This window comes from Carassius gibelio, chromosome B21 (assembly GCF_023724105.1).
Source record: "Carassius gibelio isolate Cgi1373 ecotype wild population from Czech Republic chromosome B21, carGib1.2-hapl.c, whole genome shotgun sequence".
Taxonomy (NCBI): Eukaryota; Metazoa; Chordata; class Actinopteri; order Cypriniformes; family Cyprinidae; genus Carassius; species Carassius gibelio.
The window spans coordinates 13,284,140-13,311,055 of record NC_068416.1 but is presented as its reverse complement, the minus strand read 5'-3'; the positions used below and the strand labels follow the sequence as shown (position 1 = coordinate 13,311,055).

Here is a 26,916-nt window from a genome sequence, read left to right as displayed (position 1 = left end):
AAACATAATAAACTAAATAGTTTACTGCATGTCAAAGGTTAAATGGTTAAATATTTATTAATTAAGTTTATGAAGCAGGAACTGAGACATATGAACAGTAGAGGGACCAGGCGAGCTCTGACCTGAAGAATGAGGCCAATTCAGAGGCAAAAAAAAATCACTGAAGATTTTAGTCTGGGTTAGAATATTCATAACCAGAAACACCATTATCTCCTGCCAGGAGCAGGAGAGTGTCAGTGGAATTAAAATGTACAAGACTGAGATGTGGATCTGACCCGTAGCTCTAACATGAGTGAGAATGGCGATGGTGAGGTTGTTCTCGCTAGCCTCATCGATCAGTCATGCCAACTTATCTGGGGTATTGGGCTATATGGAGACAAAGATTGTAGTATGAACAGCTAAACTTGAATGTGAACAGGTGTGTTACATACTCACTCTGAAATAGTTTTCTCTCTTGGTTCAGGAGGAAGGCCAACTGTTAGATGTTTCTGATGAATTAGTAAATCCAAGCAGGCCTGTTAATGGAAAGAAATTATATAATAACCCCATTCAGAGAAAAATTTGATTAATTTATATGCAGATACAGGAAAACTGCTACTCACAGCATCCAGCTCTTCTACTTTCTTGTGTAGTATCCCAGAGATCATCTGGATGAGGCCCCAGTGTTTTAGGTTTCCTGACTTTTCATATGAATCAATTAGTAGTCATCTTACCATCCTACCTTTCCCATGTGGCTTGGTGTCCCAATCTATTACTCTTATAAAAGAAATCCCAACATTATTTTATTTCAAAACAATCCTCAACCTCCACAGTCACACAGTACATCTCTTTTGTAGGACACAGATTTCAGTGGTACTGACTTGTCTTTGACTATAATGTAGAGAATATCAGCCTGAGCCCACAAGTTCTGACTTTGATCTGCACTAAGGCTGGGTATTCAATCCCACCATTGTTGTCTCTGGGCAAGTTCATGGGTTGAAGGGCCTTAGTCTCAGATGCCTTCACAGGAGAAAAAGTCATTACAGCTCTTTGTTGGATGTGGACACCTGCATTAAAGCCTTTTTTAACAGTTTCAGAGAGCAGTTTTTCTATTTATTTGATCCATATAGAGATTTCTCAGAAAATCAGAAAAAGTTATTAAATTGGAATTGTGAGATATAAACTCATAATTTCTGAGAACATTAGATTTTATCGCAACTGCAAGTTTACAGTACATCTCGCAATTCTTTTTTTATAACTTTTTTATAAAAATTACATTTTAAAATGTAAAAAAGTTTACATCTTACAATTGTGAGAGGTGAGAGTCTACATTGTGCAATTCTGAGAAAGACAGAATTGAGAGAAGTTACTCCCAATTGCAAGAAAAATTGTAAGGTAACTTGCAATTTACTTTTTTATTTTTTATTTTATGGTGGAAAGGGGCTTCAACAGAAAACAGTATTGCTGCTTATGTGATACTTTTTCCAGGATTTTTTGATAAACAAATTCAAAAGAACAATTTATTTTTAAATCTGAATCATTGAAGTCTTTACTGTCACTTTTGATCAATTCTCTGCATTATGTCTTTAATAAAAAGGTAAGAAAAATGTCACCAATACATCATCTGATTTTCTGCTGATTTGTTAGGAGGAAAAATACATAATGTACAGGTGTAAACCGTTGGGTTACTTGCGTAACCCATGTTGTCCGAGTAGGGAATGAGACACTGTGACCTGAGACATTCCCTTTCATAGGTTCATTTGACGCTGCATAGCTATGATGCAATGGGAACAATATACCAAATATGTCAAGCTAAAGCACTGCCATATCTGGCCCGATGATGAACGAGATAGAATCCACAGCTGATTCAAGTGGATAAGACCTAGAAACCAGGAGCCGTGTCAAGATCTAAAAAGAGCCTGAGAGGAAGTCACACACCTGGTGGAATGTGCCTGAACGCTGAGAGGTGAAGACTACACACCTCTTAAGCAAGCGAAATAACTTCCATAACCCAAGGAGAAATTTTGATGAGGCAAACCCACGGTGGCCAGAATCAAAGCATACTAACAGCTAAAGAGATTTTCTGCAACGGCTACAGCGGCCCACATAGAGCTTCAAAGCTCGGACAGGGCAGAACACGTGAAGTCTCTCATCCTTGCCTGAAGGAAAAAGAGGAGGATGGAAAGAGTGAAGGGTGACCACCTGAGAGCAAAATGATGTGGACAAAACCTTGGGAACATGCATAGCCTGGCCTGGGACGTAAGGTTGCTTTTACCACACCCAGGCAAAGTCCATACACATCTCACTGACTGAGAGAGCTTGCAAATCCCTGAATCACTTTAAAGAAGTTAGCGCCAACAAAAGAGCAACAATGAGAGGACTAGAAGTCAAAGATTGTGACCTTTGATGGTCCATACCCACAGCTTTCAGATCTCAGGTTGAGGGTGCCAGATCTTGCCTTGAAGCTGAGATAGCAGATCTACTCTGATCGGAATCTCCTTCAGTGGGCGATCCATAATTGAAATCAACTCTAAAATCTGTGATGGCCAGAACAGGGCTATGAGCAGGAAATGGACCCCGCTGTCCTTCACCCTGCCCAAGACTGCCAGAATCAGCTTGACAGGCAGAAACGCATACAGTTCCAGGTTCAGCCACAGATGAGCAAAAGCATCTATGCCCTAAGGTGCTGGGGAATTCTGGGAGAACAAAAGGGTCCACTTCCAGCGCTGGAAAGAGGTCTACCTCTGCCCTGCCGAACAAGCCACAAATCATTAAATAGCCAAGGAAAGCCTAAGATGTTTTAATTTCTTGGAAAGTTGATTACATAAAATGAGATAGCCTCTTGATGGAACAGGCCAACTTGGAGTTGAATGGGGTGAGTTTGTTCCGTTATGCCATCTCCAATGGGTGTGTTATCAACTACTCAGATCTTGGTTGGTGGTTTCCAAGATTTAGGGGTAATTTTGTATTTGATGATGATATCCTTGTGAATGAGGTTTAAGGCAGCTCCAGAGTTGATCAGTGCTGCTAACAAAATTGACTTCTCATCAGAAGCAAGTTGAACAGGAATGGTGAGCATTTTAAATGGCAGGAGAAAGAATTTATCAATATTTACCCGGGGTTTGGATTTGGAGAATATCAGAGTCTTGTGTGGGCACTTCAACCTATGATGTCCAGCCTCTCCACAATAGAAACACTTAAGTTGTGCTGTCGTCGTTGAACGCTCTCCTCCTCAGAGAGCCTTGAGAGACCCAGTTGCTAAGCTTCCTGATTGGTGACCAGGGGAACTGAGTGTGACTGGTAAAAAGTTGATGTGCTTGACAATAACCCATGAGAATTCCTTTTTGAGCATTCCTTATTAAGTTACCAATCCTTATAGCTAAATGCACTAACTTAAACTAAACTTGAAGTATCACGTAGGCCAGTTCTGCTTGAAGTTCTTGAGTTAGGCTTTGCTGGAAAACTGCTTTCAGACATCATTCCATTCACTCTGTGCTGCCAGCGTTGTGTTGCTAAATGATTTCCTTAGGACATATGAAGTAAATGTGTCAAAAAATCCCTGCCCCCAGCAGGATGTTCAAACACATCAATTAGCTGTTGTTTAAAGTATTCATAAGAGGTACGAATTAGGGAATCAGATTTCCAAACAGCAGCTCAATTCAAGTCTCGGAGTATCTACTAATGAGCTGATGGTCTGAATCAGGTGTGTTTGATTGCTTTATGGTTGCCAAACAGGAATTCACCAATGAGGCAGCAGAGGGAGCGTGACTTTCAATACTCAGGTGAGGACTCCCTTTGCTGGCCTGGCATTACAGTAATGGGAAATTGATTATATTTAATTTAGCTTTTTAAGTTCATTTAGAAAAATGCTTGGAGCATTCTTTTATGTGCTTTTGAAAGTTACAACAAAGTGGCAAGCGACAGTCAGTGAGTTGATCATATGTTTGATCAATTTAGTCTTTTCAAATCATCATTTGTCTAATATAAAATCTATAGATATAAAACAGTTAAAGTATTAACTGTAAACTTTTATTTGTGTGCATTCACAATGTCAACAAAATATTGTGCTTTTATATAAATAAAGAAAAATAAGATACACTTTCTGCCATCTCAGTCTTGAACAGGAGCGCTTCACCAAAACTCAGCGAATACTTGCCTCACATACTTGATAAACATTTCTATAGAAAGCTTAAAATTACTACTTTAAAATGAAATAATTCAAATCAAATTCTTCATTATAAAATCCATAAAGATGCATTTTTCTCTAAAGGTGCATCTAATGAGGAGATGGTGCATGACAAAAAGAACATAAGGGAAGGTGAGAAAGCCTGGTTCATCTCCCATGCCCCACTTTGAAAGACAAGGCTGAATTATTGCTGCACACGGAAACACGCTGGGCAGCGGATGTGACAGAACTGAATGAGAAGAGCATGTTAGAGGCGGGCAGAAATGTTTGAATGGTCTTGATCGGCCTCATAAGGTGAGGAGAGCTCTCTCCTCTTCCTGAAATGCGAGTCAGGAGTGACTCATTGGAGCTGAAGCCGCTTTGCAGGGTCACTGGGGAGGAAATGGATGGCTGCAGGATCCCCAGACCATGGGCGGTGGGGGATGAACCAGGTCACTGCTCCTACTGGCAGTCTACTTCCTGGGCAAGGAACAGAAGGGGTTAGAGGCCTCCTGCCCCCTTTTGGGCATAAACTGCTTGGGGATAGTTGACTGAGACTTGGCTGCTTGACATTTTTCAACCACAGAGTTGACTGTCTCCCCAAACAGCCCAGACTGAGAGATGGGGGTAACAAGGAGAAAAACATTCTCCTCCTCATGGATCTATTTGTGATTAAGCTGCAGGTGGTGCTCTGCAGCTACCGAGCCTGCCACAGAACACCCTATAGCAAGTACAGTGTTCTTGGAAGACAGAACTTCCAGGAATTAGCCAAAGATGGCAAGAGGTGCATAGCCAGCAAATCCTTGATATCCTGAATGGCGTTAAAGCCCTACCTCATAGAACCCACTATTTTTTTTATGGGTGGGCACTTTTTATTTCATTTCTTTTGGACTGAAGCAATGCAACACCCACTGAGAGGCATTAAACAGCTTGAAAGATCAAAGACAATTTTTAATATAACTCTGACTGGATTCGTCTGAAAGAAGGAAGTCATATACACCTAGGATGGCTAGAGGGTGAGTAATTTATGTGCTAATTTCCATTTTTGGGTGAACTAAATCTTTAAGGATGGCAACATAAGTGCATCAAGGCAGCGCCAACACCATCAGCCAATGAATTGACATGATTCTATAAAGGCTTCAAACAACTGGCACACCCAGAAGTCATTCCCATTGCTGTACAGCGTCGAGTGAACCTATGGAAGAGAACATTAATATGCAATATTCAACCTTAAATATACAATATTCAACCTTCAATTTACATTATGCAATCACCTAACATCCTTTAAGATCACTGTAAGTCTTTATTGGAAGGTTAAAACTGTTTCTGTGTAGGAGTGAGTGGGATTTTTACTTCTAGAACCTGGTAAAAAAAAAATCAAGCATACAATTTGGAGTACAGAGGCAGCCAGATGATTTCAAATATTGCTCAGATGTTCACAGTGAAAGCCTGTAATTTTGTGCTATCTATCTTTTCTTTTTTATCCTTCAAATTAAGGTTTGGTGCCGGAGAACAGAAAAGTTAGTTGGAAGGTACATATGTTCATCTGCAGAGAGGTTCAAATAAAATGAAATATGAAAAATTAATTATTTTTGAGCATTTGCAAAGGCGACTGTTCACTGAACAGCTTCAAAATTACTGACTAAAAACTTGCTGTGTATACTGAGCATTCTAGCTTTGTGCACAAGAGACACCATCTCCCGTGTCTTTTTGGCTGCTGCCCTGAAGCAGCTGAGGCCTCCTTTAATGGCACCAATGAGACTCTGCTGAGGAACTGCCAGCAGCTGGTCCAGATACACAGCCAGATACACAGTCCAGATACACATCCACCTCTGCACACACACACAATTAAATAAAAACCTCAAAGGATTGAGCACGTTTTCTGTCACATTTGAGAAGCAATTGAGTATTTCACCACATGTCAATATATAAAACTGTCACAGCAGTTACTGCTCCATCACAGAATTGCCTCTCAAGCATCCATCCACCCATGCAGCTACGTAAACTGTCACAGTGACTGTCAACTGCAGGCACATTAAAAAAAAAAAAAACAGAAAAGTCAAGCAGAAACGGGAAAAACGGTAAGTTGTCACAACCAACAACCCCTGGCAACTTGACTTAATTATCCAAATAAAAATGTTAGTTGGTAACTTTTTAATAAAATAAGAAAATTATTAAATCTTTAAAATGAAAGACATGATGTTCTGAATCGTTATTACATTCTTGTGTTTGACACAAAAGAAGATATTTTTTTCTGTTTTGAAAGTCAGCAGCCACAGTGGACTCTTCAGTGAAATTTTTCAAAACATCTTCTTTTGTGTTCCACAGTAGAAAGTAATTTTTCTAATTGAAAGAACTATCCCTTTATGAAATTGTTCTCAAACTCAATTCCTGGAGGGCCACAGCTCTGCACACTTTTGCTCCAACCCTAATCAAACACATTGCTCTAGCTAATCAAGGTCTTCAGGATTACAAGAAACTTACAAGCAGGTGTGATTTGGAGCTGGTTGGAGCTAAACTCTGCAGAGCTGTGGCCCTCCAGGGATTGAGTTTGAGACCACTACTTTATGGTTTTACACTTTTCAAGAGAAAAGCTCCTTATTCGTGCTGCTAGCTGATGACTCACTCACCACAGTCCATAAATGTAAGATGTACACAACAGGAGGTGTCAAGAAAAGCTGAAAGTTTCCCAGTTAAAGGTACTCCCGAGACTGTGGAAAAGGAGATGGAAGGATGAGGAGTGACAGAGGGGAGAGAGGAGAAAAAAACTTCCGGTCCTCAGGGTACTGCACAACACTCCTCCGGCGCCCGGTGGATGGCGATGGCTCCTCTGGTTTTGGGCATCCGGCAGGAGTTCCCCTTTCCCTGCTCCTCCTCATTCTATGGGGTGGCAGCAGGTTCCGGCCCCCTGGCGAATGGCGCTGACTCCTCTGCTCCCTCACGGACGGCATCCGCCCCTCCACATTGCGGGCGGCTGGCAGCGAGTTCGTCCATCCCCGGCAACTCACTCCAGCCCACCGCCTCGAGCATCCATGGCGCCAGACTGCTACGCCCTGCTCAATGCCACATTTAACTCGATGGAGTCATTTAATTTCATGATATTGATATATATCACAATATAGTTATTTTAGCATAAATAAGGTCTTTATGATATCAAACACATACACATAAAAAAACTCAAGCTCACTGAAGACAAGTAAACTATAAATAAAAGATGCTACTTACATTGCACAAAGTAATCAAATTAATAACATCACTGCATATTCTTCACTGTGTAAATTAAATGTTTCTTCTTATTAAAGTTACAAAAGTGATTTAGTCAAGAGCAGTGAGAGATTTTCTCTCTTCGGTTGTTTGATTAACATGAATGACAGATAGCAGGAATATTAGACTGCTGTCACTCTAACAGCTGCCCAGATCCAATATAGTGGAACAATATAGTGTTTTCTTTCTCCATGTAACAACAGTATCACCTGAATCTCTGAATTTACATTTTTCATAATTGACTAACATATAGTTATTGAACTGAACTGAATCAACACTGAACTGACAAATAATATTATCCCTTTTTTAGAAATACTTAACAGCAGAATTTGTCTCATATTTGAAGAATTTTACATAATTTATTTTTTATTTCTGTTTATAAGTTGTTGTGAAACAATTTGCGATGTATTAAGGTGCCTGGAGTTCTTCCCTTGATTTCTACCCTGAGCTCACCTAGTTTGGCATAGATGTGACTGAGGACTCTGGAGGGCTGAACTCATATTGGGTGAACGTCCTCCAGGGTTTCTGCGTCAATGCCATGGCTCTGCAGGAGCTGTTTAATCTCATCGTTTTCTGCCAGCAGAGACACTGAAAATACAAGAATGGAAAACGGCCAGTGTAAATATGGTGAGATGGAATACTTATGTAATATGCAACATCAAACAGGTTTCTAAATAGTTTTTACCCAGATTAAGCTACTGTCAAACATAGGTCTTACCTTGAACCACAACATCAGGCTTGGGAACAGTGGAGAGGCATCTATTGATCTACAGATGATAAAAACCCAAATTCAAAACAATCATGATTTCACATATACAGTACAGATACATGCTATTATCATGACATGTTTTCTCAGCTTCACAGCCACAAACGAATTGATGCATATGTCAGTATCAACATTCATGTGCAACAGAATTTATTCATTTAGCAAACATGTATATTCAAAGCAACCTACAAAATAAAATTCACAAGCAATGCCACAATAAACAATATCTTCAAATACAATGCTCCTTCCCCAAACCATGGGAAAAACCGTTAAACAAATAGTTTTATGATGTATGAGTATGATTTATGAGTATAATTAATTGTAGCTATATACAAATGTATATGATCTATCTATGGAATTTAATAACATTATTTAAATAAATATATTTTATAGTATTATGTTAGTTATTTTTCAAAAGTATGGGGTTGGTAAGATTTATAAGGTTTCTGAATTAAGACATTTATGCTCACCAGGGCTGTATTTGATCAGTAAAAAATAACCATATTGTGAAATATTATTTCACTTTAAAATAACTGTTTTCCATTTTAATATATGTTAAAAATGTATTTTATTCCCGTAATGGCAAAGCTGCAAAGCTCATTACTGCAATCTTGAATGTTACATGATTCCTCACAAATAATTTTTTATGATAATTTGACACTCAAGAAACTTTTCTTATTATTATCCATATTGAAAACAGTTGTACTGCTTAATATTTATTCTTTCATACGAATCCAGTTATGAAAAAAATTGTCTTTGATCTTTCAAGCTGTTTGATGCCACTCAGAGGGTGTTGCATTGCATCAGTCCAAGATAATTTTAATAAAAAGCTAATCCATTTTCGTTTCGGTTTCCTTATTTGGTCCTTCCAGTTCCTGTCCTCATCATGTGGATTTGTGAATTTGTTTGGTTGATTAGTTTGTATTGTTCCCAGGTGTGTCTTGTAATTATCTTCGTTACCGTTACCCTTATAAGTTGCAGTCTGTTCAGTGTTTGGTTGTCCGGCCTCATCGGCGTCGTGGCTGGAGGATCCCTTGTCTCCGCCTCCAGCCTCTGAGTCCTTGGACTCCGCCTTGGCCCTTCAACCCAGCAGCTCCACCATGTCTCCTAGCTCCCTCCTCTCCACCGTGGCCCATCAGTCCACCTGCTCCGTCGGGCTCCCATGTCCCTCCGGCTCCGCCTTGGTCTGTCGTCGACCATCCACCGCCTCTGGACTTCACTCCTCTGGCTCTGCCTCATTCCTCCATTCCTCAGGCTCCGTCAGGCTCCACCTTTCCTCCGGATCCACCTCAGTCCTTGGTCACTCCGGCTCCACCATGGCCTTACGGATCCCCACTTTTGCTTCGGTCACCAGTGCCATCTGCTCCACCTTGGCTCTCTGCCTCATAGCTGTGGCCCGGGTCCCACCTGACTCCTCCTGCTCCAGGTTCCTCCTGGCTCCTCCCTCCGTGGTATCTGTCTGCTGGCCCCCTCCCCCTGTCTTCAGTTGTGTTTAATTAATTTGTTTGTATTGTTCCCAGTTGTGTCTTGTAATGATCTTCGTTACCATTCCCCTTATAAGCTGCAGTCTGTTCAGTGTTTGGTTGTGCGATCTCATAGATTTATACGTGTGTTTCTGCCTCCTGCCCTTGGATTACCCCTATGTGGATTATTAAAGACTTCGTATCATTATCTACCTCGTTTACATGCTTCTCTCCGGCACCACACCATGACATAAATCGCTTAAAAGATCAAAGACAATTTTTAAAATAGCTTCAATTGGATTTGTCTGAAAGAAGAAAGTCATATACACCTAGGATGACTTCAGGGTTTGTAATTTATGGCTTAATTTAAATTCTTGGCTGAACTAACCCTTTAACTGAATACAATTTTTATTATATATTATGTATAATATTATATAAACTATAATAAAATTAGAAGAACTTCTTTGAAAATATCCTACCGACCCTACTTAGATGGTAGTGTATATATAAATAATATGGAGTGAAATGTTGTTGCATGGCATTCTCTGATTTAAATTATTGCATTGAACTGTACTGAAGAGATGAACAGGATGAATGAGTGGCAACTGATGTATTTCATAAGAGAGACATAATTTGCAGCACGGCCTCAAGAAACCGATTGAGAAACACTGCAGTACAGCATTAGCATATAGATCGATTTTAGTGGAATTTACTGTACCTCTGCCAGCAGGTTACCCAATATGTACAGAGACTGGCCCCATTTCAGTGGACACTTGCCTACTGGCACCCTCTCCACGGTGTGAGGATTAACATACTCTTCATCAACCTAGTTGAAATGACACACACAGGGTGAAAGTCCATTTTTCCTTTGGAATAACCCACCAAGAATCACTCAACCAGGAATCTGGTTTCATCATAACAGTACAAAATCCAATGCTTTAGTGTCAAGAGCAAAATAACTAAGTGTGCTCAGACTGTACCTTATCTGGAGGAACATTATAAAGCTCAGGGACCAATCGTAATCCATTCTTCCCTCTGATGAGAATGCTGTCAAAAGCCTCTCTGTACTCCTGAGCCTAAATAAGAGAGGAACAAGCATAGCATTGTATTCTAAATTCAATAGCAGGTTTCATTTGATGTCTGTAGTGAGTTGTCTGTACCTGTTCTGGACTATTGATAAAAACACTATCCAGGATGAGGTATGTCCAGGAATCTGAAGGATGAGGTTCAGGAAGAGCTTCAGCTCTGATGACTTGTAGTACATTTGGATTCGGGTCCTTAGAAAATAATGACTGTGTGGGAATAAGCTCCAAATGCCAATACAAAAGACAACCACACTCATAGAAGTAACATATAATGTGTGAACACCAGCATCTACTTCTTTAGACTATTGAAAAGGCTTAAAAAAGAGAAACACATTCTGTTATTTATGGGAGGCATAAAGGATGCTGTCCTCCTATGTGTGAAATCATAAATGAGTTTGTTTCTTGGCAGTTCTGAAGGTCATCGGCTAAAGAGTGCACAACGGACTCTGGGCCGCCCTTGGAAAAAACATGCCGCAAGAGGTCATATTATTTTATCACACAGAGATCATTATTTGACACTTGCTTGACATGTGAAACCAATTCTTAACTGATTATGCAATTTATCACTAAAAATATAAATATTTTACCTTTGCCATTCCAATAGAGCTGCCATTTATCTCAGGGATCCCTTTTTTCATCTTGTCTCCTCGTTCCCACATTCCAAAATCCTGAGAATCATTTACAGTTGTAATATTCATGCAAAACTTTCTGTATCATAACAGCATAATGGTGCTTACCGCCACTTTATAATCAGATTTAATGTAAAAGATCAGATTCTGGACAACATCGACCTCATTGGGGGTATATACAATTTTCAGCCCTTTTCCACACAAGAACATGTTCAGACACTTCGAAAAAAATGCACTCTGATTCCATAACACAATGCATTCGTTTGCATGTCAGAAACTTTACTTTAAAAGTGAGAAGTTAAAGTCAACCTGATAGGCCAGAAAGAGCATGGCATCCACCTATAGATGACCCCATTCCTGATCATCAACAACAGTTGCAGAAGCTCCTGTATGGTATTTAGCATGAAGGCAATCTTTGGTGCTTTTGCTGTACTTGAACTTCTCCACCTTATCCAGCTGAAAATGAAACAGGTTTAGAGTTACTGTACAAAAAGTCTTTGTTTCTATGACAAGGCTGGTTCACATGCCGCTTCATTCTTGAACAGAACTGTAAACCAGGCAACATGTGTAATTCTTGCATCTTATAATGACAACAAATATATATATATATATATATATATATATATATAGGTGCCACTCTTGAACAACAGACAGTGTCAGAAGTGTCTAAAGACAAAAAGGACTGGACTGCTGCTAAGTGGTCCAAAGTTATGTTCTCTGATGAAAGTAAATTTTGCATTTCTTTTGGAAAGCAGGGTCCCAGAGTCTGGAGGAAGAGTGGAGAGGCACACAATCCACGTTGCTTGAGGTCCAGTGTAAAGTTTCCTCAGTCAGTGATGGTTTGGGGTGCCATATCATCTGCTTGTGTTGGTCCATTGTGTTTTCTGAGGTCTAAGTTCAATGCAGCCGTATACCAGGATGTTTTAGAGCACTTCATGCTTCCTGCTGCTGACCAACTTTATGGAGATGCAGATTAAATTTTCCAACAAGACTTGGCACCTGCACACAGAGCTAAAGCAACAAGTACCTGGTTTAAAGGGGGGGTGAAATGCTCGTTTTCAATCAATATCCTGTTAATCTTGAGTACCTATAGAGTAGTACTGCATCCTTCATAACTCCAAAAAGTCTTTAGTTTTATTATATTCATAAGAGAAAGATAGTCTGTACCAATTTTTCCCAGAAAAACATGACCGGCTGGAGGCGTGACGTGTGGGCGGAGCTAAAGAATCACGAGCGCGAGTAAGCTTTTGCGTTGAGAGCGTTTGGAAGCTGTGACATTACCGTGAGGAAAAAAACATCATCCAAAACAAACCATGGCTAACAGTCAGATTCAGCCACTTATTTATGACCCAGAATCAGATCCCGAGGCTAAAACTGAACGACAGCAGCAGCAGCAATGACTCGCTCCGAGCAGGGCTCGAACCCGGGTCTCCGGCATGGGAGGCGGACGCACTAACAAGGAGGCAGAGATATTTGAAGCAGTTTTACTCACCGCATGTGGTTCCAACACACAATTGTGACCCTTTTTCGTTGGGACTGCATTATCCTTAAGAAATAAACGATGTGCAAATCCGGAGTCAAACTGGGCCTTGTTTGTAAAACAAGCATCTTCGAAATGCAGGGAACAAACAAAAACACTTGCACAACTCCGTTGATGCTCTGTAAAAATAAACTCCATCCCCTGGTCCCTTAATGCTGTTTCTCTTTTGGTAATCTGTGCAGGGTTGTCTTGCCCTGGCAACCAAAAACACACTTCTTTTGTGACAATTTGCGGCGCTCTCGCTCTGATCAGTGAGTCTGTGCTCTGCCTCTCAGTCCTCTACTATACGGGAGCGCGCGCTCTTCCGGCAGACGTGCCCTTAGGACCCATATAAGGAAATTCCGCTCTATCTAACGTCACACAGAGCCATACTCGAAAAAAACTTTCCGAAACTTGTGACAAACCGGAAGCATTATTTTTGGAACAAAAATACTCCTTCAAACGTACAACTTATTTTTTGAAACTTTGTCCATGTTTAGCATGGGAATCCAACTCTTTAACAGTGTAAAAAACTCAGTATGCATGAAATAGCATTTCACCCTCCCTTTAAGGACCATGGTATCCCTGTTCTTAATTGGCCAGCGAACTCGCCTGACCTTAATCCCATTGAAAATCTATGGGGTATTGTGAAGAGGAAGATGCGATATGCCATACCCAAGAATGTAGAAGAGCTAAAGGCCACTATCAGAGCAACCTGGGCTCTCATAACACCTGAGCAGTGCCACACACTGATCGACTCCAAGCCACGCCGCATTGCTGCAGTTATTCAGGCAAAAGGAGCCCCAACTAAGTATTGAGTGCTTTACATGCTCATACTTTTCATGTTCATACTTTTCAGTTGGCCAAGATTTCTAAAAATCCTTTCTTTGTATTGGTCTTAAGTAATATTCTGATTTTCAGAGATAACGAATTTGAGATTTTCCTTAGTTGTCAGTTATAATCATCAAAATTAAAAAAAAAAAATTTGAAATATATCAGTCTGTGTTTAATGAATGAATATAATATACAAGTTTCACTTTTTGAATGGAATTAGTGAAATAATCAACTTTTTGATGATATTCTAATTATATGACCAGCACCTGTATATAGGAACATGAGTGCCATTTTCTATTTGTTCCATGCTTCACAATGCACTAATTGTGACGATTGGGTATATCAGGAGAACACAAGGAGAGGGTAGATCCAATAGCAAGGAATGATTTAATAACAAAAAGGGTTGTATAAAATAAACAGTCCAAGGAGACAAACAAAACAAAACAAAAGAGAGAACCGGATGAAACGGAATGGGAAACTCAGAGGAACGAGAAGGTAATGGGAAGTCTCGGGAGACGAGAACATAGTACACAAATGGTAAGGACTCCATACAAACAACAGGGAAGGACAGCTATTCATAAGGAGACTAACGACAATAGATTGCCTGCACCTGTGCGATTAACTGGAGTGCAATTACTGTGAAGACAGGACCAGACTAGAGGAATTACAGTGCCTATGGTGAAGTGAGCTCACTAGGGAACACCCAGGAAAACAGAGACTGACAGCGTGACACTAATAAAGTGTCACATTTCAGTAACATGGAGCCAACATATCTTCATTGATTAATAGTGTGTATGTGTACATTAATCTGTTTCCTAGCTTTATGAATACATGTTAAACATTTTATTTAACTTACTTATACTATATAATATGTTTTGTTTATGAAAAAACGCACACACACACACACACACACACAAATAATTATAAACAAGCTTTTGCAAGATTTTGAAACAGTCATCTGTACAATAGCTAACCACTGTGATGCATTTTAAAACTTAATAAGCTAATACATTCTGAGAGAAAATTAACTGGCACAAAGTAATTAAGTAATGCCTCACAAATATAATGTGTTGTCATGTGATAATGAGCGCAGACTGTCATTCAGATCGCAAATAAATTATATTTAAAAACTGTTTAGAGAACATTCTGACTGTATTCGTAATGGTATTGTTTTATTATATAATATGTCCTTATTTTATATTAAAAAGACTATAAATAATAATAATAATAGAAAGGAAGAAATGTATAATTTTATTCAGCAAACAAACATTAAATTAATCATAATGACATTTATAGTGTCACAAAAAATTATATTTCAAATGAATGCTGTTCTTGCTAACTTTGTTTATTACATAATCCAAAGTGGGGCAACGTCTGCTGAAAATAAAATAAAAATACTAAAAGACAAATACAAGCTGTTTTTATTTCACATAAAAAAGAAAAGAAAAATGAAGATCACAAAAGCACAAAGGACTTGTTTGAAAAACATGAATAAATCTTGTTGACTTGTTGACATTTTGATCATTAGTGTATGTTCTTCTTCAAAGCAATTTCTTTTGAAACGATCACCATAATGATGACTCAGTATTTACAGCAAAACATTATCTATTCAACACTGTATACTCTAGATACACTGAGCAAGATAAGCTGGTTTGGTCAGATTTAATCAGAATGTGTTCTGACAAGTTTGGAGAATTAACTAAAAGAAGTGTGGGAAAGCATGGGCTTATTAATGATTTCTACATAAGTATTTGCATATAACAGAATGGGATATGTTGTTTGTCTGTACCTGTCTGATTGTGCACTGCAGTAATCCTCACATTAGTTTGACCACACTCTACAGGATGAGAAGAGACACAGAACAAGAGAGAGAGAGATAGAGAGCAGTGAGCCTTGACCGTGACCGTGACATTAACTCTCCATCTGCTATGACCATGTTAAAAACATGACCCAAAAATTCACCCTCTGGCATTTACATGGTTACCCAGACACAAACACTAATGAGCAGAAAATACTAAATGTCTTTCACAGTCTTGGTCAGAAATGGTCTCTGACGCCCTTTGACAAAACTGTATGGTTTTGTTTGTATCTCAAGTCACTTCATATGCATGAACCGACCTGATCCAGTTCATAGGCTTTGGCTTTGCCTTTGTCCTCATCGCTGTCTGCATTCTTCCTTTAGGCCAGACTTAGAGCCCACACAGACAGGATGCAGTACACATTGTCTCTAACCCAGGCGTGAGTTAACGTCTCATCTCCTGGAAGTAATCCTGTCACCAGATCCTGCAAAATATATACATTTATATATTTATATAAAATATAAATATAACCATATATGTGTCATTATCTTGAGGGTCTACCATAATCAAATGAAATATATTGTTTGCATATGTGACAATCACCAATGGCCTGGCCTATGACATTTAAAGCATATGACACTTTAAAATCTATGCCTGTATTTTAAATCTTTATATTTTGTAATTGTCCATTAGCACAATCCTGTTGCATGATGGAAATAAATAACAAATAATGATCAATAACCAAAGTCAAACTGTAAACTATGAAGTGTGCATAAGTTGTATTGAATGTGCACTTGTAGAGTACTTCAAATCCTAAAAATATGTTTTTAACATGTAAAATAAAATAAAAAACATGTAAATAAAAATGTGCTTAAAATGTACTTTTGAATGAAATAAAAGACCAGCTTAATCTACATAAAGAAGTGTATTTTTTGTGGAACACAAAAGGAAATATTTCAAAGAATGCTGATTACTAAAAATTTCCAATGACTTCCATTGTATGAACAAAAAATATCTTCTTTTGTGTTCAGCAGAGTAAATAAAAGCAAACAGGTTTGAAACACTTTCGGCGTCTATAAATGATGAGAGAATTTTAGTAACCTGACCCTTTAAGTGTACTTGATGAACTCTGAATTATAATTCGGACTTTTCATTATATTTTAAATCACTGCTTTAATAATCTTTTGTCATTCTTTGAAGTACACTAATTTTCTGAATAAAATAACTAAAACACACTTAAAACTTAAAATCACACTTAGTGTTAATATATTTTGAAAGTACAAAATTACAACGTCATCATTACAACTGTGTAATTAGATATGTATTTAAATACATATCATACAGGTTTCAATAAAATGACACTGAATTATATTTTAGTTTGCCATGTCTGTCAGTATATTTACCATTACATTTTAATCACATTTTAACGATAGCATTATAAGATCACATATAAAAATGCATTTAAGTCATACTTAATTGGCTAAAAGCAGTCTTGAATTCAACTAATTGTGCTTAAAATGAATATAAACTATATTAACATTACATTCAGTTTGCACTTTAAGTGTATTATTTGCTTACTTAAAAGTATGCGTGTAGGCCTTCTTTTCCACAAGGCTGTTTCATTGCCATTTCCATAGATGTCAACACAGCAAGTGTGTTTGTTTGTGTACCAAGAGCAACACAACTCGTGCTGTTCTGTTCCCATATAATCAGAGAAAGAGAGATAATAATAGTGGCTTTAGACTCACCTGGTGACAGAGGATTGTCTGCTCTGGCATAGTTGTGAGTTTCACTCCAGAATTACTGCGGTTTCTCATTATGGTTGCTTTCTATATGCAGTTTATCTCTACAATCTCACTAGCAGTGTGAGCTTAGTTTAGCTGCCGGTGGACAAGTATCAAGTGTGAAGTAGGCAAATGTCAAAGCCTTATGGACAGTTCTGTAGTATCTGTTACATCAGATGATTGATTGATGTCTGACAAAGTCTCCTTTCTCCTTCATATTGGGAGAAATCGGAAATACAGAGGCGTTGTGTGCGCTGTGTGAACATGATGTAGTTTTAGACTAAATGTGAATGAACTGTTTTATTTCTTATTTGGGTTTATGCTTTATTTTTTAAGATGAACTGTTTTGTTTTTTTCCAAAGGATTGTTAGATGGCAGTGTTTTCTGGCATAGCTATGCAAAGACTTAATTTCAAAGACGGTATCAAAGCTGTTAAACAATATCTTATTATTTTAAATCTGTATTTAACCTCAGAACGATCCCAAAGTAAAAAAAAAAAATAGGTGTTTAAGTATGATTTTGTGGTGGCTGTGGTTTAATAATAAATTCCAGTGATGAAGTCTGACAGTCATTAGTGTTGAGTGCTTCTGTAAGGTTAATCCTGCCTGGTTTAAATGATTCAAAATGATTAACAGATGAAAACATTCATTTAACATTTAGAAAAGTATTTAAAAAGTAATCAAATGTAATCCGTTACATTAATAAACTACTTACTAAAGTAAACTAACTACTAATAAAGTTACACTACTTAAACTACACTGACAACAAGTTATAGTGAGTAACTTATATTTTAGACGCTATTTCCAGTTTATCTATTTTTGCTGGAGAGAATGCAATGCAAGTCAGTTTAACACACAGGTGTCTGAATCAATTTGTTTGAAGGAATCAAATGATGATTCAATGATTCTGTTAATCATAAACAGTCACTTGTTGCCACCTACTGGCAGTGTTACAAGCAAAAACGTTTAAAGACTAAATACGGTGAATTACCTTGCTGTATGTGATAATAGCCAAAATTTGCATATGTTCACTGTAAAAATCATACATTTTGAAGAGGACATTTTTGTTTATCCTATATTTTCACATCATACATTTTCTAAATAAAATATTTTAAATTATATTATAAAGTTATAAAAAAATGTTGTTAAGGCTTCAAAAAAAATGCATATTTAAGCATGAACTTAATCACGAATACACAATAATAAATAAACATTGAACCGTAACTGGAAATAATGAAACTGTCACAGAAATACTGGTATCTTTAGTGTTTTATTTGACTAACTTAAACTTTGCTCTTGTATCAGAAAAAAGAACATGCAATCTGGGTACATGTGGAGGTCGTTCACAGTACAATGACATCAGTCTGTTACAGTACATTCTTGTGCAAATACTCCTCTCACCAACATGTGGATACTGAGGGACTTCAGGGCCCTTTGCCATCAGAACTGGGTTTCTCTGAATATAGAGCATCCTGTGCGGCTGTGCACGTTCTCTCACTGGCCCTGTGCCTAGCCGAGTATAGATTTTAATTGACACTACTGAGGCCTTTTGTATAGGCATTGGCGTAGCTTAATACAGTACCTTTATACTATCAAATATAATTATATAATACATTTTAGCCTCAATATTTCCAGTGATTCTGCATTCTAAATTATGCACTTTTACAGCATTGTGATTCTTAATAACACATTACATAAATTAAAAATCCTGCTTACAGATTAATACAATCTAAGTATATTTACTATGCACTTACAGTTTTGTTAATTGTGTATTTTTTGCAATTAGTCAACCTCAACAAAAAGTCAAACACAAACCCCAAAATTCTTGTTTAACACAATTGTATTAATAACCAGTAATTATGGCTTGAACATAAATCATATACAGTGAAACCGATGTAACTTTTCAAGTCCGACTTCTCCACATGCTCTGCACTGTACATGTACAGCGCTTTATACAGTTCAGAAATTAAAGTGCTTGAAACAGAGCCTATGGCCATAAAATATATATATCGGGTTGACGCATATAGTTTTCAGGCTTCCACTCCTCTAAGAATGAACAGGCTCATTAAATGAACAGTGACCTTTCCTGGGGGTAGAAAATGTAATCAGTTTTCAGATGTCAGGGCAGTTTTAGAACTTTCAGTGAAAGGAAATTTTGGCGGCAGTGACTCACCTGCATAAACCTGTGGTACACTCTATGTTGTCATGGCAATAGGCTCCATATGGTTTGAACCCCATGATTCGCCACAGAGGGGACATTCTTATCTTGCGGTGAAGTACATGTGATGACCGGAGATCTGATTGCACCTCAGGAGTCACTACTGGCAGAGTAGATACCTAACACACATTTCTCAGTCAGTTGGTTACAAATGCTTGCTGTTTACATATGGCATAATAATAATACGTTTATTTATGATTTTAATAAATGTGATGAAATTAGCATCAACTCTCATTATGTATTGTCCAGTATTAGCTCAGGTTAACTTATGTAGCTAATGTTAACAAATTAAACCTTACTGTGAAGTGTCACCTAGTAATACGATAAATGTAAATGCATTTTTAACAAAAGAAACATCCTGGTATCTGATGTTCTTGATACCGTGAGGGGGAAAAAAATTGTTGCAAAGAGGTTTTAACTCACCTGGTGCATCAGCACTAGCAAGGATAATGTGCAAAATCCAAATTTTGCCAGGTTAAAGTGAAGCAGATGCATTTTTGGTGATGTTATTTCCCACAAAATGTCCAGATCCGGTATGTCCGGTATGTCCAGATGACTACTTAAGCTTTGCAATGACCATGTGTATATATAACCCTCCGACATTGACCTTTCCTCCCCACCCTCTCTGTCTATCCGTCTCTTCTGGGCTATTACTCTGCTAAAGGCCATGGCTAAGATAAAATCACATGTTTAGTAAATATTTGAGAGCTTACATAAGCTTTGGCATTACTTGTGGATCATCCAGCTTCTGGGATCGATGGGAGTAAAAAATGACAGTCTCTCAAAAGTGCTGCCATAAATGTTTTAGAGATTCAGAATAGAATACTTTTACATCATGATTAGACTGTTTTGTTTAAATAAATGAGTTGTAAAAAGAAAGAAATATTATAAATCATTTTATAAATGAAACATAAAAGCATGCACTGTTGAAATAACATGTTAATACATGTACCACATGTACCAAATGTCAGCTGTGGTTTTTAGAACTTTACCATTAAAATATGATAGAAATGTTTTAGGTTTTATGGACTTAACTTCAATTTTTCGTTCTATTTTGTACCTTCATACTGAAAATCACCATAAAAGCACAGCTGTGTTGAATAAGTGCATTAGCTTTCCCACAAGCTGAGATAAATAATATATGTAGAAGGTAAAATAAAAATATAATATTTACATTTGACAACACACAATATAACCGACAACAAAATATCTAAAAAAAAAACATAATGAATAAAAAACTATCAGATGTGTGCTGTCAATATAAATGTATGTTTATTTCCCCCAGTGACTTGTTCTTGTGTGGCCTTCTTTTCACTTGCAAAATCTGTACATTTAGCAGTATTTTACATTAAAATGACATGATATAAACCATTAAGTTTATTACAATATTCACCATCTACATAGAAATGGAACTTACACATTTTAACAATTAACCTTAGCATTTTATAATCCTTTACTGTTAAAACTGCAGTAACTTTTACAGTGCAAGATGGATTTTGCAGGGAAAGTTACCAGACAGCAGATAATACAAAGATGTTGCTTATCTCTTCTTCAAAATTTTAAAATAACTTCAAAGAGAAAAGTATGCTTTCATCTCTCTAAATCAATAGGTGATCAGGTTCACGCAGATAACATATGGCCTGTTCATACTAAGAATCTTGCGTGCCATTGCATCAGTCACGTTTTAATAAAATTCATATAGGCCTTAATGAATACATTATGAATACACAACATGGAACAGGCAGACTTATTTAACAGATAGCCTACTATTAAGACTGCAGCCGTATTTCACTTGGTCTTGAAGCTACCGTAATTAATTATTATACAGTAGTTTTTATGCATATCTTTATTATTATTTGTCACAATGCAGGACAATTTAAAATGAACTTAATGGTGGGAAAATTTAAAGTGAGGGCAGCTAAATATTTTAAACATTCATATAGGCTGCATTTTAAATTTAAATTCAATAAATCAATTTAATTTAATTCGGAAAAACTCAATTCATGCTTATCGTCATCACACTGGTGAAGGGTGAAAGTTCAGCATGCGCTCAAATGACAGAGCAGTGTGATCCAGTCCCATAGTCTATGTATTTAATCGGCACAAACTGGAAACAAATTATTTGTTTGGAAAATCTGTGGACTATCATTATTTGTGATGTTGGCTATGATTTCATGTTTTTTATGGGGAACAGTCTTGATGCAGTTTAAAGAGTTCAAAGAGATAAAGTCCATACGGTCCATGCAGTGGCGGCTCCAGACAGTTTTGATTGGGGGGGCAATGGGGGGTCCTGGTCTTTTCAAGGGGGGTCTCATGAAAACCAACAAAAAAATACAGTGGACATGGCTAATAACTGCATGTTTCTGCTACTAAACAACAAAAACACCTTTGCAATGTAAACAAATGACAGGCTACATTTGTTATTCATATCCTTCACACAGCACTTTCATGTCAGGTATATTATGCATTTTTATTGACATTGATATTTTTACATTTATTTCCAGATAGATATTATTGAGTTTACAGGCTAAAGTGGTCTTTCTGTTGTAAACACTGTTGCTACTGTAGAAAAAAATATTTGCATCACATTTAAAATATAATTATATTTTAACTCATTTCTGAATTGTTTTTATTTTTATAATGATAATTCAGAGAATGAGAAAATCTGAATAAGCCTTACCAGTGTTGTGATAATTATTTTTACGTGTTAAAAATAAATAAGTACTGTAATATAATAAAAGTTTATTCAAATAACATAAAAAAGACCAGACCCCTCCATGCCTGTGAAACTTTTCTCCCTCAAACGTGCTGTTACTTCTACACTACAGGCTACAAACAGCAATATAAATAACATATCTGCATGTTCTCACATCACATCGTTCTTGTAAAATAATAATAAGTAAATAAACATCAAAATCACTTCGCTGAGAATGAAACACCACTTACCAGCTGCCGCGGTGTTGAAAATATCCTCTAGCAATTAAAAAATGCGCGTGCAGCATGAGGAATCTTCCTGGTTGGATGAGGTCGTAGTCAGGTGAACGGTCATCATGTTGGTCATTTTATTTACGGCTAAATTATTATTAATAAATTGTACTAATATTATGATTGGGCGTGGGCAGGCATTCACAAAAGTTTGTTATTACAAAAAAGATTTGAAATAATTTTGCTTTGACAAAAGAGCACTTAAGGGGCAAAGGAGCAGGTGCTCAAGTAAACCGGTTCTTTCGGACAATTCGATCAAGTAAACCAGTTGAAAAAAAAAATGGTTCACCGGTTCTTTTGCGCTCGATGTAATGCCGTCATTGGCGATGATTGCCCTTCATTCAAGCCTTTGGTTTACCTGCACTTATAACATTAGCACAGAATCAGTTCAGAATCAATCACCAAAAGAATCAGTTCGGTTCAGATGCGCTCTGTGTCAGTCTGCTTCACGCTGAATCACGCATGCGCAGTTATCATCAGCTCATCGGTTCTCGAATCGGACGCGTCCGACAGAAACGGTTCTCGGTGTATGAATAAATGTCGAAATAATTATTATTTATTATTGTTCTGCGTAGTTTGAAGAGAAACATTTTTTGATCTTTATCCCGAATATATATATATTTTTTAATCAGGAAGAGGCTGGGGGGTCAAATGGGGGGTCAAGGCATTTTTTGGCAGGGTCTTGAGACCCCCCAAGACCCCCCCTGGCGCCGCCGGTGGGTCCATGACAACACAAAGTCCGTAAAGTTCAGTAAAACGTAATTGTGGTAATGGAACCACACTTCGTGATCATCATCAGTATTATGTAGCCTACTGAAGGCTCAATATGTCGGCACTGTCATCTATAGATGGCAACATTGAGCCACTCATTGATCGCCTGTGTGTGTGAAACTCTCCTACTTATGGTAAAATATCGCCTGAATCAATTAAAAACATGTAGTACTTTTTTCTGTTTCAATAAATACACAGTAAATGATGTGCAACTACTAATATGAGCTGTTTATTTTTTTCTTATTTTATTTTGCAGGGCTGAGTGTAGCCTACAGTCGGTTAAAGAAATCCTAAAATGATTTGTGTAATTATTTAATTTAGCACTTCTTGCAATGACCACCCCTTATGAAAAGGAAGTATGCCATACTTTGCATCCTATTTATTAATGAGAAGTAAAAAAAAAAATAAAGTTGATGAACATAGCTACCACTTAATGTAAAGTTAGGCTACTGCATGCAAAGATTATTGCACACCTATTGCACAATTGAATAAAAATCTATTACAGTTTGTATTATATGCAATTAGCTGAACTTTAGAATGCTTTTTTGACCCACTTAGCAGGATCAGAATATCAAAGCACATTTTACAGCTTAATTACATAAGTGTTATTAGACTGTTGCTAAATGTAAAGCTGTTATAAGTGTGTTACGAAACCTTGTTATGAAGTAAACTCAAGAGGCCTTTTAGTCTACTGTATCTGCAAAAAGCCTTTAAAGTTTTTAAAATATACTTTTAAGTACACTACAATTGTAGGCTATTCAATTCATTTAAGTGTGATTCTTTTCACGGGATTAAATACATATCCAAATTAAATGATAAAATGTAGCTACAGCCCACTATCACGAAAACAAAGAATAAAATAGCAAAATAATAAAAACGTACTAAAGAAAAGTTATAAAGAATAATTGGTCTGGGTCTGAGCCCAAGGTAGGTCTAAATAAATACAGATTTTGGACACAATATGAAATAGTACCTGTGAGAGGCATTCTTAATCGAATAAGTTACTGTTCTTGTAATCTCGGCTATCGGCTATTCATGTCTTCCGCAGATTGTGCTTCGGCGCTTGAGTGACACAAGATAACAAACAAGGTAAGTGTTTACTAGTTTCACTTTGATCTAAGTACAGTCAATGTACGGCATGTTAACATTATAACTTAAATACGTTTCGGAACAGTTCTCCTTGATGCCACGGCTGTTAAGTTTATGAAAATTACAGCTGGTTAGCATGCAACCCTTTAGCTATCCTGCTAACCAGCTCCATGAATATTCTTGTGAATTTGTCATAATAGTACATCATTGCTGACCTCTTCAAACATGTTACAGGCGCTTTTTCTATTCCATTTTGCCGCAATCCAATATATAGCTTATATTCTTTGCAAGCTAATTGGCTAACGTTAAGCTACAATGGCCCATATCTGAAGTTTGCTGATGTCATTAGCTTTGGTTCAGTAACTCAACATGATAAACCATCAATCTTATCTGCTACTTTTATCAGCTAAATATAGTATACATAAATGTAAATATGTGAGGAATTCGTTTTTGTTTTTTATCTTTAAAGGCAGAAGTTCAACAATACCTATAAACAATTTTAAATTTGATTATAAAATATTTTGTTTGTAAAATAACTAATAACCTAAAATAACCTAATTTCTCATCTGGACAAATATTTATATTACAGTTAGAACGCTAAAGACACTTCATAGTTATGATGTGAATTATTTTTCTGCGGTCATGAAATTCTTATTGTGATGTTGTAAGTTCTGTATGTAAAGATAATTTTCTTTGTTATATGTAATCCAGAATCATAATGCAGTTAAAAGTCGTGGTGTAAATCATTGCTAGGTTGTGGTTCAATCTAGAAGTGCGTGGTAAACATTAATAGTTGGGTGGATCCTGTCAAGCTTTAACTCAAATGGAATCTCTTATGCTCAGGTCAAAGGACATTTCCATGTCCTCCAGATTCTGGAGGAAAGATGGACAACACAGGCTATTGTGGCGAGAGCTTCAACAGCCTGCAGAGCGGAACCAGCGATGAGGACATGGTGGAAATCGCAGGAGCCACGCTGGACTTCTCCAGCACCGATGACGTGCCTCCTCTGGACCGGGACTATGGCTCAGGTCAGTGGCTGATCTGTCCATATACACATGTGTTGCATCTGTAATGAGATGAGTCAAAGGGGATCGAAAACGACCTCAGTGGTGACAATAAAAGTCATATTATTTCCCCAGTGTAGCTGAAACCCAGTTCTATCCTTATTCACTTGTGTTCTTTTCTTCATTTTTATTGTCATTCACAAGATTCCCATAGATTTGTTCCTTTCTCTCATCATACGATATAGGTTTGGGGGCAAATTTGTAAAGTATAGGTCTCTGGCGTTTGTGTGTCTGTGAGAAAATAGTGGTGAGAATCCACTGAGGTCACAACTTTGGTATTTGCCGCCCCCCCTAACAGAAATCCTTTTATTACTGGGATCAAAGTGTCCCCTCTAGTTATTTCTAATGTAGCAATTTCATGATTTGAGCGGTGTCAGGTTTTCTCATCCATCTGTTTCCCTTGAACTTCCTCAGCGTTTGATATCAGTTGCTTTGTTTTGTGTTTGCTGTGTGACTAGGTATTTCCACACAGTATATGGGTTATTTTTATTTTTTTGCTTAATACAAACATTTTGTGTGTGTTTTTTTTTTTTCTTTCATAAACAACCTTTGCCTTGTATGCTTTGAATGATAATGACCACTATACGTTGTAAATAAAATAAAGTAACTTATAATTAAATTCGGTTTTTAGAAGATTGTATAATTATTAACCATAGCTAGTTATATTGCTTTTTTGTGGTGTCATTTATTTCCTGTTCTTCGTACTGGTAAAATCTTTCTATGAAAGTCATGTGAAGTACTGTGAACACTGGAACAGGAATTTGTGCACTACCATAAATGTCAATTGACAACCTTTGTCCCATTAAACCTGACAACCTTTTCCATTAAAAGCCCACAAGAAGTATGTAATATATAATGCTTGTTATTAATAATATAATCCTAATATTAAATGTTGCTATATGTGTCCCTGGACCATAAAACCAGTCTTAAGTGTCAATTTTTCTAAATTGATGTGTGGTTTATTAGGAGCAACATCTGGCCGAGATACAACTATTTTTAAATCTGCGGTGCAATAAAATCTTGTCCAAATAAATTCTTGGCAATGCATATTACTAATCGAAAATTAAGTTTTAATATATATAATGTAGGAAATTTACAAAATATCTTAATGAAACATCTTAACTTAATATCCTAATGATTATTGGCATAAAATAAAAATCTGAAATTTTGACCCATACCATGTTTTTTTTTTTTTTTGTGCTAAAAATATACTCTAGTGATTTAAGACTGGTTTTGTGGTCCAGGGTCACATATATTTAATGATAATAAAAATAAATATTAAAAATATACAGAAGAGCCACTGCGCAATATTACATGCATATCAAAACTTAAAACTGTTCAAAAGTCGAAGTAAAAAATTTTTTTTGGCTAAAATTAATCAAAAGTAACAGTATTTTATATTATAATATTTTCCATAAAAATATTAAGCAGCTGTACTGTTTTCAACATTGATAGTAATTAGAAATGTTTCTAAAAAGAATATTTCTGAAGAATCATGTGAC

The 26,916-nt window shown here is 37.0% G+C and overlaps 2 protein-coding genes and 1 pseudogene across 3 annotated transcripts in view; 1 reads left to right on the top strand and 2 right to left on the bottom strand.

The window, feature by feature from the left end:
* Window positions 1–26,916, top strand: part of clcn5a (chloride channel, voltage-sensitive 5a) — a 90,856-nt gene that overhangs the window by 55,518 nt on the left and 8,422 nt on the right. Inside the window, exons 1-2 of one of the 2 annotated variants that reach the window (XM_052588505.1) lie at window positions 24,260–24,349; window positions 25,193–25,378. In XM_052588505.1, coding sequence (XP_052444465.1) covers window positions 25,234–25,378 — 145 coding nt within the window. In that variant the 5' untranslated portion in view covers window positions 24,260–24,349; window positions 25,193–25,233. Of the gene's footprint in view, window positions 1–24,259; window positions 24,350–25,192; window positions 25,379–26,916 lie in introns of those variants that run through there. The other variant, XM_052588506.1, reaches the window with a different exon arrangement.
* Window positions 68–17,536, bottom strand: LOC127985580 (phosphorylase b kinase regulatory subunit alpha, skeletal muscle isoform-like; annotated as a pseudogene).
* On the bottom strand, window positions 18,538–20,094 carry si:dkey-22f5.9 (liver-expressed antimicrobial peptide 2-like). Its single transcript, XM_052588516.1, has 3 exons — window positions 19,928–20,094; window positions 19,460–19,623; window positions 18,538–19,372 (listed from the first exon to the last, which is right to left on the bottom strand). Exons 1-3 carry the CDS (start codon window positions 19,997–19,999, stop codon window positions 19,333–19,335), a joined length of 276 nt encoding a protein of 91 aa, XP_052444476.1. The 5' UTR covers window positions 20,000–20,094; the 3' UTR covers window positions 18,538–19,332.

Bases quoted from the DNA above. Each gene is read 5' to 3' on its own strand.
- si:dkey-22f5.9 (XM_052588516.1), bottom strand. From the start codon at position 19,999: ATGCATCTGCTTCACTTTAACCTGGCAAAATTTGGATTTTGCACATTA. The intron at 19,624-19,927 runs GTGAGTTAAAAC...AATGTGTGTTAG, and splicing joins TGCTAGTGCTGATGCACCAG to GTATCTACTCTGCCAGTAGT. The intron at 19,373-19,459 runs GTGAGTCACTGC...TTCTACCCCCAG, and splicing joins TGTACCACAGGTTTATGCAG to GAAAGGTCACTGTTCATTTA.